General features: G+C 57.0%; 1 protein-coding gene across 1 annotated transcript; it reads right to left on the bottom strand.

The window, feature by feature from the left end:
* Positions 1–690: 690 nt before the first annotated feature.
* LOC100346360 (keratin, type II cuticular Hb5) lies at positions 691–14192 on the bottom strand. The gene is made up of 9 exons (XM_002711114.6): positions 13678–14192; positions 10724–10932; positions 9205–9265; positions 8233–8328; positions 6813–6977; positions 6499–6624; positions 3466–3686; positions 2346–2377; positions 691–1308 (listed from the first exon to the last, which is right to left on the bottom strand). Exons 1-9 carry the CDS (start codon positions 14083–14085, stop codon positions 1157–1159), a joined length of 1470 nt encoding a protein of 489 aa, XP_002711160.2. The 5' UTR covers positions 14086–14192; the 3' UTR covers positions 691–1156.
* Positions 14193–15052: the final 860 nt, after the last annotated feature.

Here is a 15052-nt window from a genome sequence, read left to right as displayed (position 1 = left end):
GGGGGGTGGTCCATGGACCATACCTCGAGCAGCACCAGAACCACCCGGGCCTGAGGGGCTTAGGGAAACAACCAAAGGGGCTGGCGTCGGGATACGATGAGTTAAGACGCCTGTGACACCGCGGCATCCCATATGAGCATGGGTTTGAATCCCATCTGCTCCGTTTCCCATCCAGCTCCCTGCTACTGTGCCTGGGGAGACAGCAGCGGATGGCTCAAGTACCTTGGCTCCTACCACCCATGTGGGAGACCCAGAAGCTAGAGTCAGGAGCTAGAGCAGAAAACTGAACCCAGGAGGCCGGCGCTGTGGCATAGCAGGTAAAGCTGCCACCTGCAGTGCCGGCATCCTCTATGGGTGCCAGTTCGAGTCCCGGCTGCTCCATTTCCTATCCAGCTCTCTGCTATGGCCTGGGAAAGCAGTAGAAGATGGCCCAAGTCCTTGGGCCCCTGCACCTGCATGGGAGACCCAGAAGAAGCTCCTGGCTCCTGGCTTCGGATTGGCACAGCCCTGACCGTTGCTTCCATTTGGGGAGTAAGCCAGCAGATGGAAGATTTCTCTCTCTCTCTCTCTTTCTCTCTCTCTCTCTCTGCCTCTGTGTAACTCTCTGCCATTCAAATAAATAAATCAATCTTTAATTAAAGAAAGAAGACAGTGACGGAAGCCAGCATTAACTTGGTGACCAGGAGAAAGCCTTTTGCTATCAGCATTTAATGAAGCTCTTCAAAGCAAAGCAGGAACCATACAGGAATTAGACAAACACAACAGCCTTCCAGGCAACCATGCCAGGTAACCTCAACCCTTCAGCCCTGGCGTAGGAGCCCTTTGGGGGGGGGGTGCTCCAGGAACAGAGAAGCTCTCAGAGCAAGTGCGGGGCTTCCCGGAGCCCCAGGCCCACCCACCCTCCCTTCTGCCTCTTCAGCTGCAGCCCCTCCCACTGAGAACAAAGCCCACACTGGCGAGACCCTCCCCCAAGCTCCTCAGTAGACCCAGGCTTGCACTGGAAGGATAAATCACAAGAAGTTGGAAATGGAACAGCCAGTGCTGTACTCCCTGTAAGGAGAAGTTATTGACCCTGGAGTCTGTGAGACAGAAAGACATCCCCTCCCACCCGTGGGGACTCCCATCAAGCCCACTCTGTCTGGAGCCCCACCCCTTCTTATGTGAACCGCACAGACTTGGCACCAGAGCCGGCCCCCACGACGGAGGGGGAACACAGGGCACCACTGCTGAGGGCCAACCCCCTGAGGCCACACGTGACCGTGGACGTGAGGTCCCCGCAGACCACGCCACCCTGTGAACGGCTCACACCTGCGGACAGAGACACCGGGTTAGCCTGCTCTACCGTTCCAGACACAGTGTGGCCCAAAATCTCTTACAATCAATGCTTGCTTCATTCTCTTGGTCTCCCAGAGGCCAGCAACAAGAGTGTTTTAAAGACCACAGGCTTGGGGCCGGCATTGTGGCACCGAAGGTTAAGCCGTCTCAGGTGATCCTGGCATCCTATGGGAACACCAGTTCAAGTCCTGGCTGCTCCACTTCCAATCAGCTCCCCCTGCTAATGCACCTTGGAAGGCAGTGGAAGATGGCCCAAGTTCTTAGGCCCTTGCAGCCCACATGGGAGACCCAGATGGAGTTCCTGGCTCTGGCTCTGGCCAGGCCCAGCCCTGGCTGTTGTGGCCATTTGGGGCAGTGAACTAGTGGATGCAAGATATATCCCTGTCTCTCCATGTCTTTCTGATGTATGTCTTTCAAATAAATAAAATAATCTTCAAAAAAAATCTACAGGCTAAACTAAACCCATGGCCATCTGATTCTGGATGAGTAAACTGGACACCTAACTCTACCTGGACCAGGCTGATGGTTTGTACACCTCTGAGCAAAGACTGATGGATCATTCTAGAAAAACCATCTAGAACTGTGGCTGCTAGAACAATCAGAGGAGCCGACACCCAGCCTGGGGGCCATGAATACAACGATGACTCAAGAGAAAGTGCCTGCAGGGGGCGCTAGCGAGCATAGCATAAATGGAGCATTTCTTCTAATACATGGGACCCCCTGAGGTGCGTTCTGTGTGTCACTGAGAGGCGTGCTCTGTGTTTGCAGCACACATGAGGGGGCCAGAATTTGCCACATTCATTAACGTAAGCTCCATGGAGGTTCCAGACGGATCCGTGTAGGAGCCAAACAGTTTAGGCCACCCATTTGTCCAGATCCCTGAGACTCCAGGTCTGGAGTCCCTCCCTCAGCGCCTCCCCGGAAGACAAAGCCTCGGTCCCCAGGTAGACGGAAACTGACACTGAGACTGTGACCCCCATAGACAGCCGTGCCACCAAGACCCAACTCACAGATGTTGACAGGGCCCAGGCCTTCGCACAACCTGCAGGGAAGAGGAGATGGGGGGGGGGGGGGCATCAGAGTGAGTCCCTGTGCACCAGGACAAGGGAGCAGGGGCAGGGGCTGGGCAAGGGCTGCCTGCCGGTTGCACGCAATGTCCCAATGCTTAGCACCACCCATGGATCCCAAAGAGACAGGGGTAGGTCAGGTGGCAGGGTCCGCAAAGCCACTCTGTGCCCTGCTTGTTTTCAGCCATGGAAACCTGGCGGACTTGAAGGTCATCCCGGCTGAGCAGCGTCGCACACCCGTTCTCGTGAGACGGGATGAGACTTGAGACACTGGCTACGTGATGCCCTCTGTGTTATGCCTGGGGATGTTTAGGGGAGAGAGGTCCTACAGCTGAGAAGTGGAGGAAGCTGGGACTTGCACCCAGGTGGGCAGGGCAGGCTTGCAACCTGAGCTCTTGGCCCCTCGAAGGGGACCCAGTTGGGGGCTCTGACAGCGCAGCCGCCTGGAGCCAAGGGCGTATGCACCCTCCCCACGCTGAGGTCCTGTGCTTTCACCTCTTGGCTCAAGCTGGAAAGGGTACTTCAAATGTCTTTCCCTTCCCACCCTCTCAGCTCCTCTGCTCCTCCTGAGATGCCTCCAGACAGGAGCCTGCACCTGCACCTGCCCCCGGCTTCTCCTGCAAGTTGCTGCTTCGCTCCCTTGGTCCCAAGGACTAGGCCCCGGGTCAGCAGGATCCCGTCCCTGTGCATCCCTGTGCATCTGAACGGATTTTCTCAATGATCCCCGCTTCTAGGCCCCAATGACCACAGAAATGTCCTTTCTGCCAACAGGGGAATGCAGCAGCCTCAGAAAGCACCGTGGGTATGCCTGTGGGCAGAGCATAGCAGGAAAGAACGCCAGAGTGCCCACCCGAAGACCGGGGCCAAGTTAGCTTAGCCACCAACCCCTGCGGTCCTGGGCAAACTCCTTTTCTCCAAACCTGTTTGTAAAGTAGGGAGATGGGGCGAGACACGGTCTCTAGGGACTTGGTAGGCCTGAATAGTATCCAACTGCAGGATGAGTCCACTCTCCATGGGTGGGGAGCTGAGAGCCCCCCACGCACCCACGCGCCCCTGTCCTCACCTCTGCTCCTCGCCCTCCAGCAGGCGGCGGTAGGTGGCGATCTCGATGTCCAGGCCCAGCTTGGAGTTCATCACCTCCTGGTACTCCTTGAGCAGGCACGCCATGTCCTGCTTGGCCTTCTGCAGGGCCTCCTCCAGCCCCGCCAGCTTGCAGCGGGCGTCGCTCAGGGCCGCCTCGCCCTGCTGCTCAGACTGCGTCACGGCCGCCTCCAGCTTGCTGTTCTGTGAGGGAGGTGTCGAGGGAAGAGGTTTGAGAAGAACGCGGCAGCAGGGGGCGGTGGGGGAGGGGGGAGCCCAATAGGACATTGCTCAAAATAGGCAGCATTTGAACCTGAATCTTTTTAAAGACATACCCCAGGGCCGGCGCTGTGGCACAGAGGGTTAAGCTGCCAGCTGCAATGCCGGCATCCCATGTGGGCACTGGTTCAAGTCCCAGATGCTCCACTTCCAGTCCAGCTCCCTACTGATGCACCTGAGAGAAGCAGCAGAAGACAGCCCATGTGTTTGGGCCCCTGCACCCACGTGGGAGACCCAGAAGGAGTTCCAGGCTCCTGGCTTCAGACTGGTACAGCTTTGGCCATTTGGCGAGTGAACTAGCAGGTAGAAGATCTCGATCTCTCTCTCCACCATCTCTCTCTCTCTCTCTCTCTCTCTCTGTAACTCTGCCTTTCAAATACATCAATTAATCTTTAAATAAAGAAATACACCAAAGGAAAATAGACTAGGCAGGAAAACCATCACTCCTTTTTCCTTGATTTTTGTCCCACCAACCAACTTGCTGGAGGGAGGAAACGTTCGCACTGAGGTATTGCGGATGATAGCCACCCTATGACTGTGTGCGCACACGGTCGCTGGTGCTCAAGGCACCTGCACGGATGCCACTGCCTTGTTGGACCTTCAGAGTGAGTGACCCTGCAGCTCCTTGGGGCAGGCATGATTGTTTCCATTATGCAGATGAGGAATCTGGGGCACAGAGAGGCTGCCACTGCCCTAGGCTAGCCTCGGTCTTCAGAAGCCACTCTAAAGCTCTTAATCTTCCACACAACACCCAGAGTGCTAACCACGCCCACCTCTGGCCCCACTGGGCAGAACACATCCAGATGCAAAAGAAATTACAATGTAATCATAGGGAGGATTTCAAATCTTCTCCGATGTCACTTCTTAAACAAACGGAGCCAGCGCCAGGGCTCACTTGGTTAATCTTCCGCCTGCGGCGCTGGCATCCCATATGGGCGCCGGGTTCTAGTCCTGGTTGCTCCTCTTCCAGTCCAGCTCTCTGCTGTCACCCGGGAGGGCAGTGGAGGATGGCCCAAGTGCTTGGGCCCCTGCACCCACATGGGAGACCAGGAAGAAGTACATGGCTCCTGGCTTCAGATCGGCGTAGTTCCGGCCGTAGTGGCCATTTAGGGGGGTGAACCAATGGAAGGAAGACCTTTCTCTCTCTCTCTCTCTCTCTCTCTGTCTAACTCTGTCGAATAAAAAAATAAAAATTAAAAAATATAAATAAAAAAAGTAAACAAATGTGGGGCTGGCGTTGGGGCTTAGTGGGTTGAGCGACTGCTTCCAATGCTGGCATCTCATCTGGATGCCAGTTCAAGTCCCAGCTGCTCCACTTCCAATCCAGCTCCCTGCTAATATGCCTGGGAAGGCAGCAGAAGATGGCCTGAGTGCTTGGGTCTTGCTATCTACTTGAGAAATCCGGATGGAGTTCCAGGCTCTTGGCTTTAGCCTGGCCCAACCCCAACCCCAGCCATTGTGTTCATTTGGGGAGATCTCTCTTCCTCTCTCTCTTTAACTCTGCCTTTCAAATAAATATTTTTTAAAGATGTGAACCACCATATTTCACCTTCTCTGCTATGAACCATAGCATGCTGTTTGTGATACATTTTGCACAGTGACTGAGAATAGTTGCCCAGAAAGGAAAGGAAAGAAATGGAGCCAGGCAGGGTGCAGAGACAGCATCATGACAGACCAGGATCACAAATGAGTGGGGAGAGCATGCAGCTCATTTTCTATTTTCTTACTAAATGTGGGAAATTAAAATTAAGACCCTACTTAGTGTGTAGACAACAAATGAAGTTCAGAAGGGTTAAAGACCTGAATGTGAGAAATAAAACTGTAAAATTAAAAGAGGACCAAACAAATGTAAGAAAATATCTCTATTGTCTTGAAACTTCCTAAGTATAAACTAGGAAGCACAGGACTGTCAGGTTTGGCAACATTCAAGTTAAAGGTCTGGATCAGTACAAAGCATTGAGCAAAGCCAACAGCTAAGAGTGATAGAAGAGTGACAGCAACAAGTGTAACTGCCCGAGGTGACAATTGGGACCGAATGGATAGGAAAATGCTGCCCATCATCATGAAAACAGACAGGACTCACAATAGAGAAATGGGCAGGTGGTAGGAACAGGCAATTCTTTTTTTTTTTTTTGTGGACAGGCAGAGTGCACAGTGAGAGAGAGAGAGAGACAGAGAGAAAGGTCTTCCTTTTTCCGTTGGTTCACCCCCCTAGTGGCTGCTTCGGCCAGCGCACCATGCCAGGAGCCAGGTGCTTCCCCCTGGTCTCCCATGCAGGTGCAGGGCCCAAGCACTTGGGCCATCCTCCACTGCACTCCCGGGCCACAGCAGAGAGCTGGACTGGAAGAAGAGCAACCGGGACAGAATCTGGTGGCCCGACCGGGACTAGAACCAGGGGTGCCAGCGCCATAGGCGGAGGATTAGCCTATTGAGCCGTGGTGCTGGCCAGAACAGGCAATTCTTAGAAGGGGTAATACTCCTACAGGTGAGTCTGTGAGGAGACACTCAATATCACCAAGCAACTGGAACAGTGAGAATTGAAACAGCACTTAGGTGTGAGCTCCACAGGAATTTGGAAGTCTGGTCATAGCAGGTACTGGGACAGGACAGTGAGGGTGTTATCTGGCCTCCCAATGACAGTACAGCCCCCGGAGTTAGGCAGGAAACAGAAGTGGGGTGAGAAGCATCAGGAGGCCCCAGCAAGGTCCCAGTGCCCCCCACCCGCACACACACACACCTGCTGCTTGGAGTTCTCCACCTCGGCTGTCAGCCTCTGGATCAGGCGGTTCATTTCACTGAGCTCATCCTTGGTTCTGCGCAGGTTCTCACCCTGCTGGGTCACCGTGGCCTTCATCTCCTCGCACTGCAGGATTGGGAGGCAGCGTTCAGAGGCTGGAGGGCCGGCGGAGCCAGCCCGCTGTCCTGCAGAGGCGCACCTCCCGGCTCTGCCCTGCCTGGGTCTCAACAGCACCCCACGGGGAGCGCATGGATGCATTTCGCAGGGGAGCTCCAGGTTCACAGCGCTCCTCCGTGCTCAGCCCTCCAGGTTACCTTGGATCGGTACCAGGACTCGGCCTCGGCCCGGCTGCGGCTGGCAATATCGTCGTATTGAGCCTTTATCTCAGCCACGGCTGCATCCATGTTGAGCTCCCGGCTGTTGTCCATCTTCACCACCACCGAGGTGTCGGAGATGTGCGACTGGAGCAGGAAGATTTCCTGCAGGAGGCAAGACGCAGGCTCAGCTCTGCATCCCCCGCTCCAACCCTGAAAGCCCCGGGAAGGAAACCAGACAACTCCGGGACCAGCAAGCCAGGGAAAGCGAAGGCGTGCAGCTCTACAAGGAAAAGTCTGGAACAGGACCACGGCCTGCAGGCAAGGAGTCAGAGGGGAACACTGCTAACCAACGCCAACATCAGCCAGGCAGTTCCACATGTGTGGCTGCAAACTGGACCATTCCACTGAGCCATCTGCTAAAAATCACCAACCAGACCGCAGCCAGAATCCTGGATCATCTGATCAGGTTTCTAGACTACTTGTGTTAATACGTTAGCTCTCTACTTCTGCCCTCGCTGTGTACACAGGGAGTGAACTGCAGCCTTTCAAATCCTCTAACAGGGGCCGGCGCTGTGGCATAGCAGGTAAAGGCACCACCTGCTGGCATCCCATATGGGCGCTGGTTCAAGTCCCAGCTGCTCCACTTCCGATCCAGCTCTCTGCTGTGGCCTGGGAAAGCAGAAGATGGCCCAAGTCCTTGGGCCCCTGAACCCACTTGAGAGACTGGAAGAAGCTCCTGGCTCCTGGCTTCAGATTGGCTTAGCTCCAGCCATTGCGGCCATTTGGGGGGTGAACCAACAGAAGGAAGACCTCTCTTTCTCTCTCTCTGCCTCTCCTTCTCTCTGTGTGTGTAACTCTGACTTTCAAATAAATAAATAAATCTTTTTTTAAAAAAATTGTCTAAGGAAGGGCATCACCCACTTCTTTTTTATTATTATCATCAGTCTTTGACAGGTGCAGAGACAGACTGCTCCCAGCCTCTGGTTCACTCCCCCAAATGCCCACAGCCACCAGGGCTGGGCCAGGCCCAAATCAGGAGCCTTGGGAATTCAATCTAAGGTCCCCCCTTTCTCCCCAACCCAGGGTAGCAGGAACTCAACGACATGAGCCAGCACAGCTGCTGCATTCCAGTCTGCATCAGCAGAAATCCGGGGTCAAGAGCCAGAGCTGGGACTCACTCCCAGGTTCTCCTACATGCAACACAGGCTTCCAGCTTCTGGCTTAACTGCTGAGCTGTGCACCTGCCACCAGCCACCTCTTCCATTTGGAAAGGATGCCCGAACAAGAGAAAACTCCCCTGTGGTCACAGGAGCCGAGCATGACTTTCCCTGGAGCCCAGGAAGACGACCAGCCACACCCAGAACATGCCTGCACCTCCTTCCTCTGCTTGCTCTCCCGGAAGTGGGGAGAGAGTTACCTCCTCATAGATGCGCCGCAGGAAGTTGATCTCTTCCTCCAGCACCTCCACATTGGCCTCCAAGTCCGCCTTTCGCAGATAAGCATCGTCCACGTCCTGGCAGAGACAGACAGGAGAGGAAGGGAGGGGCCTGGCCCTGCGCTGAGCATCTGCCCGCTGCCTGCGGCCGTCTCCTCAGCCTCCGCCTTGCTTGTCCAGCCCGCACGTCCACGGCTAAACCGGTGCTAAGGTTTGCAGAGGATCTGCATCCCAAACTTATAACAGAGCTTAAGCCACACAGCTGTAAGCTCACAGGACTAAGAGGGTGGAAATTAATCTACTTATGGCTGTTAGGGTGAAGCCCCTGTGACTGAATCCCAGTGCCTTCCTAAGGGGAGAGAGACCACAGATGGACAGACAGACACATGCACCCCCTACCTCTTTTCGTGTGATGCTTGGCTCTGCCACGCCAGCAAGGAAACCCAAGCTGCGAACCTCCAGAGCCGTGAGCCGTAAGTAAACCTCTTTTCTCTACGATGTGGGATGCCTCGGTTATTTTGTTCTAGTACCATAAAGCTGACGGACATTCCTGGACTTCTCATCTTTGCCCTCAGGGTGCCCCCCAGCTCCGCATGCAGAAGCAGGGCAGTTTGCTCTGTCCCTCTGCGGCTACTCCCATGCCATGAACCTCAGTGGGACCACCAGGCGGTGGGGGATGGGGGGAGAATTGTGGGGGGCGGGGAGGTGGTGATATCCACATGAGGGCCAAACATTTAAAAGTGGGCATTTCCGCCCATCAGGGGGTTTACAAAGGCCAGGCAGTGTCTTCGATGAGTGGGTTCTTTCCAAGAAGCCTCCATTGGCCCACTCTGGCTACTCCGACCAAGCCAGCCCCCTCACCCAGCAGGGCACCTGAACCTTGTGGACTGGCCCTCGAGAGCACACCCAGCGCCAGTGGCTGCCCCATGTCCCAGAGGAGGAGGGGTCGCTCACCTTCTTCAGTGTCACGAACTCGTTCTCCGCTGTGGCCCTGTAGGTCAGTTCATCTTCAAACCTGAGGGGACAGACACGGGCGGGTCGGCCACGGGGCTGGTTAGCCTGAGCCCCTGCTTGGCAGAGCTCCCCGGGGGTTTTCCTGTGCTTTCCATGTGCCTTTTGCAGAGGAGATGTGGCCAATCAGAAGGACCCAGGACCTGGGCATCTGTCCCACTGTGCTTGGAGTTACCATGATGCCCCTCTCTGGCGCTTGGGTGGGGTCACCTGGGGAGCGCTGAGGCGAGCAGTGAGCACAGCTGGCCCTCCGTGTCCGTGGGTTCCACACCCACGGGTCCACCGGAACTGAACATACGAATCCACAGAGTCAATCAACCACGGGTGGCAAATGTGCCTGTACTGAGCATGCGCAGACTTGTTTGCAGCTCATATGCACTGGTCGATGCAGTATAATAACCGTTCACACGGCACTGGCCTTTGTGGGCAATCTAGACAGGCAGACGCCCTTAGCTTCCCTGCAAATACGCCGCCGTCCTAGATCAGCGAGCTGAGCATCTGCTATCCACGGGAGTCCCTAGACCCCACCCCGCTGGACTCATGGGATGCAACAAACAACGGCAGGTGTCCCAAGGAACCCTTCAGCTCCCCAAATGCACAGAGGACAAAAGCTCCAAGGATACAGCCCCTCTCGCAACATCCAGAATTCCGGAAAGGGAGCCAGAGTTCAGAGGCAGCTCCCCAGCCCACCTCCCCCAACCTGGCTCCTCTTCCCTGGCCAGGAGCAGCCCTGCCTCCCCTCCCCCTACAATGTGGAAAACCAGAGTTCCCAGGGTTTTTACAACTGTTTAACCACAGGGCAATTTGGGCCTGCAGTAAACTCTGGCTCTTTAATTAGCAGCCCCCACAGCCTGAGTGGGAGGCAGAAACTGAGGCTTGGGAGCTGAAGAGGTGCCTGCCTTTGCTTCCCCCAGGGAAAGTGTCCGTCTGGAGGCGGGAACTGACTTCCCAGATCAGAGCCAGGGCCGGCCGGTCAATGTCAAAATCACACTGAGTTTTCTCCAAGGGGAGGAGAGACAAGGCAAAGGATTTACGCTGGTGTTTGTGTCCTGGAGCCCTATGGAAGGAGAGGCCCCGCCTATGGAAGGGGAAGTCTGTCTGCAGAATAAGTAAACCACGAATCCCAATTCATCGGATACTTTGTATGGTGTTGGCCAGGTCTTCGCTAAGGTATCTCTTCCAGGGCGCTCTCTTTCCTGCATCCTGCAGGCACCTGCTCTCCACCCTGTGGTCACTTCTTGGTCTCTCTCTCTCTCTCAGTCTCTGAGTCTGTGGTCCCTACGGGCGTCCCACCCCTCCCAGATGGGGAGCTCTTCTCTCTCTCTCTCTCTCTCTCTCTCTCTCTCTCTCTCGATCTTTTGCAGTTCCCTGGGGCGGAGCTGCAAGAGCTGGTTGCCTAGTCGACAGACAAGACAGAGCCGCCTCCATCTCCAGGGCCCGAAGCCCTGCGCTACCCACTCACTTCTTCTTGTAGCCCTCCAGCGCCTCCTGTACGTGGTTGAGCTCCGAGGACAGCCGCCCGCTGTCGGCCTCTGCGTACTCCGCCTCCCGCCGCAGCATCTGGAGGTAGCCCTCAAACAGCTGCTCCAGGCCGCCCTGGTAGTAGTCGCGGTTCTGCACGAACTGCAGCTTGGTCTCCAGCAGTTTGTTCTGCTGCTCCAGGAAGCGCACCTGCCGTCAGAGACGGAGGAAGGAGGTTCAGGGGAAACCCAGGGGTGTGTGATCCCCAAGAGCTCTCACTGCCCCCTTGGAGGCGGGCTCTGCCCTTTTCCCCAGGGAACCAAATTGTGCGCAAAGTTGGCAAATGCAGATTGCAGTCCTTCACCAAATAACCACTCCCCTCCAGCCCTCCTAGCACCCAGAAAAGAGCCCACAATTCCCAGCCATCTGTTTATTCCGCCCAGAATGAAACAAGCTTTGATCCTGCAGAAGCAAGGCAAATAACATCGGCCAAGGTGCCCATGCCCCAACCCTGGGGTCTGCAGTGACTATGTCTCATCACATAGCAAAGGGGATCTTGCATAAGGAGTCAAGGTCACAGTGCAAAGACTGGCAGTTGTCATGGGTCACAGCCGGTCCTGAGATTGTCACATGGGCCCTTCAAAGTGAGGAAGGAAAGAGAGAGATGAAGGGAGGGAGGGAGGGAGGGAGGGAGGGAGAGAGAGAGATATGCTCCAAAGAAAGAGGCAGAGGAATTCCTGGCTTTGAACTTGCGGGAAGAAGGGTCCCTGAGCCGAGGACTGTGGGCTGTTCCTAGAAGCTGGGGACACCCACGCAGCCAGCCAGCAGCGGGGAGGGAGCACAGCCTACAACCACTGGGACTCCCTTCTGCCCAAAGCCTGAGCGTCCCTGGAAGCAACTTCTGCCCCAGGGCCTCAGGAACATCTGCAGCCCTGCTGACCCTCTGAGGTCTAAAAATGCACCCACCATTGGTGTCTTGTACCCTGATCCTGGAGCAGTGCCATTGAGGAGGGGAGACCCCGAGGCTGGAATTAGGAGATCCCTGGCTTTCTATCTTTTTTTTTTTTTTTTTTTTTTTTTTTTGACAGGCAGAGTGGACAGTGAGAGAGAGAGACAGAGAGAAAGGTCTTCCTTTGCTGTTGGTTCACCCTCCAATGGCCACTGCGGCCGGCGCGCTGTGGCCGGTGCACCACACTGATCCGATGGCAGGAGCCAGGTACTTATCCTGGTCTCCCATGGGGTGCAGGGCCCAAGCACTTGGGCCATCCTCCACTGCACTCCCTGGCCACAGCAGAGAGCTGGCCTGGAAGAGGGGCAACCAGGATAGAATCCGGCGCCCCGACCAGAACTAGAACCCGGTGTGCTGGCGCCGCTAGGCGGAGGATTAGCCTATTGAGCCTTGGCGCTGGCAACCCCCTTCGCTTTCTCATTCCACCACCAACCAAGGCCACTTTGCTCGCTCCCTCTGAGCTGCAGCAGGAACAGGTCCCCGGGGCTCCCTCAGGGCCACAGGATGCTTCACTCAGCCTGCACGCTGTCCTGCACACATCTGCTTCGTTGCTGGGATTTCAGGCCAGAATCTGGATCTCTCTCTGACCCTCAGGACGAACCGGGAGCTCTGACAATGCCAGGCCTGTGGCTGCAGGCGAGCTGCTGCCCCAGTCCCTCCAGGGAGGCAGCTCTGTCATTTGGATTCATTCATGGGGCTCCCAAGGCCCCCATCAAAGCTTGCAGTTTGCAGCTATAAAGTGGGTGATTCCCCTCAAGCCCTTAGCCCCAAAAGTACAAGCCGGCTGCAGAGAACAGAACAAAACAAAACCTCTCAACTGCCCACGCTGGTGGGAAGACGAGACCGCACCCTGACTACCCACGCAGTGCCTGCCTTGAGCGTGCACACTCAGGCCAGGCCGCCAGCAGCCCTGTGCCTGCTGCTCTGCAGGATTCAATTCACCACGTGCACTTTGCAGCCTGGAGCCCGTTCTGAGGGAAAGATGCTGGAGGCGGGCGGGTGGCAGGGGGAGAGCCACAGGTGAGCGTTCGAGTCTCTCAGCGGAGACAGCAGTGTCCAAGGCCACACACAATGATCCCTTGGAATCTGCAGGCCAAGGGCCCTCATTGGGATTTTGGGCGGAGCGAGAGAAGATGCCTCCTCCAGGCGGGTGCTGCCTCCCAGCCTCCGCCACCGCCGGGGCACACAGCCAACAACACGGCGTGAGAAGCACTGGCTGGACAGATGGCACCCCCTCCCCTACTCTCGGGGTTGTTGCTGGGCAGTGAGCACCTACAGAGCCCTGCATCGGCTTCTGGGCGCTGATGAAAGGAAGAGCCGTGCGCACAGACCAGGCTGGTTAGGAACGGGCTCCAGGGCCTTGGCCTGCCGACACGTCCATTTCTGAGAGCCGTCACGCAGCCCTGGAAAACAAACCCTCCCATCCTGGGACCTCGGGGGCTGTCTTCCCCTGCAAAGACCATGAGCTCTCAGAGGGGGACACCATTAGGTCAAAGGACCAGAGCTATGCCCCAGCAGGAGGACGTAGTAACAGCAGCATCAGCAAAGCTGATGGTGGTTCTACAGCCTCTCCGAGGACCCTGCCCAAGCTCCCAGCCACCTGCTGCACTCTTGTGGGCGGGGGCGTGGCTTGGGCGGAAGTCCCGGGAATCCACAGCTTTCCTAAAACCTCCTCACCAAGCAGAAGGAGCAAAGGAGCCTCTGGATTCTCTGTGGATGGCAGCCCCTCTGCCACGCAGAGCCGCCCAGCCCCCTGCCGCTGGACAGCAAAGTTCCGGAAGATGGGTTCGTAGGCGCACTGGGCACGGGCATCATCATCCGGCCGCCTGCGACTCTCACAGCAACATTGGAAAACCGGGACTTGATTCAGCCATGTTCTCCAGGTCGGTAGCAGAAGAATCTTAAGCAAATCCCTGGCCCCTGCTAAGCCACAGCCCCAGACCCACCTTGTGGATGAAGGCGGCGAACTTGTTGTTGAGACACTTGATCTGCTCCTTCTCCTCGTGTTTCACGCACTGTGCATTGGGGTCGATCTCCAGGTTGAGGGGCGTCAGGAGGCTCTCGTTGACTGACACAGTGGTGATGCAGGGGGCGCTGGGCCCGCAAAGACCCCCTGCTCGGTAGCCAAAGCTGCCCCCGCCACCGAGGGGCCGTCTGCAGCCCACCGTGATCCGGGGCAACCCCGCAGCACACAGGCTCCGGCTGCCAAAGCCCCCGAGGCACCTGTAGGCCGGCCCCCTGGGGCTGCCCCAGCAGAAGCCCACAGTGGTCAGGCAGCCATGAGCCCCAGGCTTGGGCACCACTGCCGAGCGGGAGCTGAAGTTCCTGGCCCCACAGAAGGAGCGGCTGGCCATGCCTCTGCTGTACCGGGAGGTCCCAGGGCAGGTGGAGGGGACAGGAGGGTGACCAGTGTCATGCAGGAGCCGGTGGAGTGCACCTGCCTTTTATTGCAAAGGACAGCCCCCCACACACACAACATGAAAGGCGGGAGGGAGTCATTAATGCCGGTTACGAGCGTGGGGATCCCCCGCTAGGCAGACAGAGAGGGAACTGAAACTCGGCCTTGTTCATGGGCAAGGTCAAGGGGACCCTGCATCCCAAGGAACCTGCCCACTGCCCTCTGGACCTCGGGCCTACACCCAGTTATTAAGCCCCTGGGCCCTCCCCCTGAGAGGAGTAAGGGGATTATTATCCTCCAAGCAGGCCAAGACAGAAGGGCCCCCTGTCCCGACAAGATCCCACATGCTCCGTGACACCCCCCCCCCCGCAGGCGGTCTTTCCCTATGGCTGGGAGGTCACTCGTTACGCTGCCCCCTGGGAGGCACACAGCGTGGCTGGGGACCTTCCTCAGCGTGTCTGAGGGCCTCGGGCAGCCCTGGCTGAATTGAGTGACAGGTCACAGGAAAGACCGGGCCTGGCCCACAGGGTTTCCCTCCACCAGGCCCACCGCCAAGGGAAAATGTGGCTTCGCGTTGCAGGCAAGGGCCAAGGCGCCACCTGTGCGAGGCCCTGAGCCCACACGCAGGGGGAGATGAAGCTTGCACTGGAGGAACCCGGGTGTCCCTGAGACCAGACACAGAGGGGACAGACCCCTGTGCCCTTGGAATGGGAAGAGCGATGGCACTGGACCTGACCCGAGAGAAGACAGGGTGAGAGGAAGCGGAGAAGGAAGGGGAGAGGAGCCACGAGGATCTCGAGGGGTGTGCTGACCTACTGGCCCAGATGTTGGCTCTCCTGGCTGCAGCAGGTGCAAGGGCCCTGGGGCAGCGCCGAGGGAGGGGGGAGTAGTGGGGAGGCGGTAGGGGCCAGGGGGTCGCAGCC

Source organism: Oryctolagus cuniculus, chromosome 11 (assembly GCF_051225735.1).
Source record: "Oryctolagus cuniculus isolate XC-2025 breed Fujian yellow rabbit chromosome 11, ASM5122573v1, whole genome shotgun sequence".
In the NCBI taxonomy this organism is placed as follows: Eukaryota; Metazoa; Chordata; class Mammalia; order Lagomorpha; family Leporidae; genus Oryctolagus; species Oryctolagus cuniculus.
This window is presented reverse-complemented; position numbering and strand designations above follow the sequence as displayed.

What these genes read in the sequence shown, in the direction of transcription:
- LOC100346360 (XM_002711114.6), bottom strand. Translation starts at nt 14,085, where the DNA reads ATGGCCAGCCGCTCCTTCTGTGGGGCCAGGAACTTCAGCTCCCGCTCG. An exon ending in TGCGGCGCATCTATGAGGAG is followed by an intron (nt 6,978 to 8,232) that starts GTAACTCTCTCC and finishes TGCCTCCTGCAG; the next exon opens with GAAATCTTCCTGCTCCAGTC. An exon ending in AGTCCTGGTACCGATCCAAG is followed by an intron (nt 6,625 to 6,812) that starts GTAACCTGGAGG and finishes CCAATCCTGCAG; the next exon opens with TGCGAGGAGATGAAGGCCAC.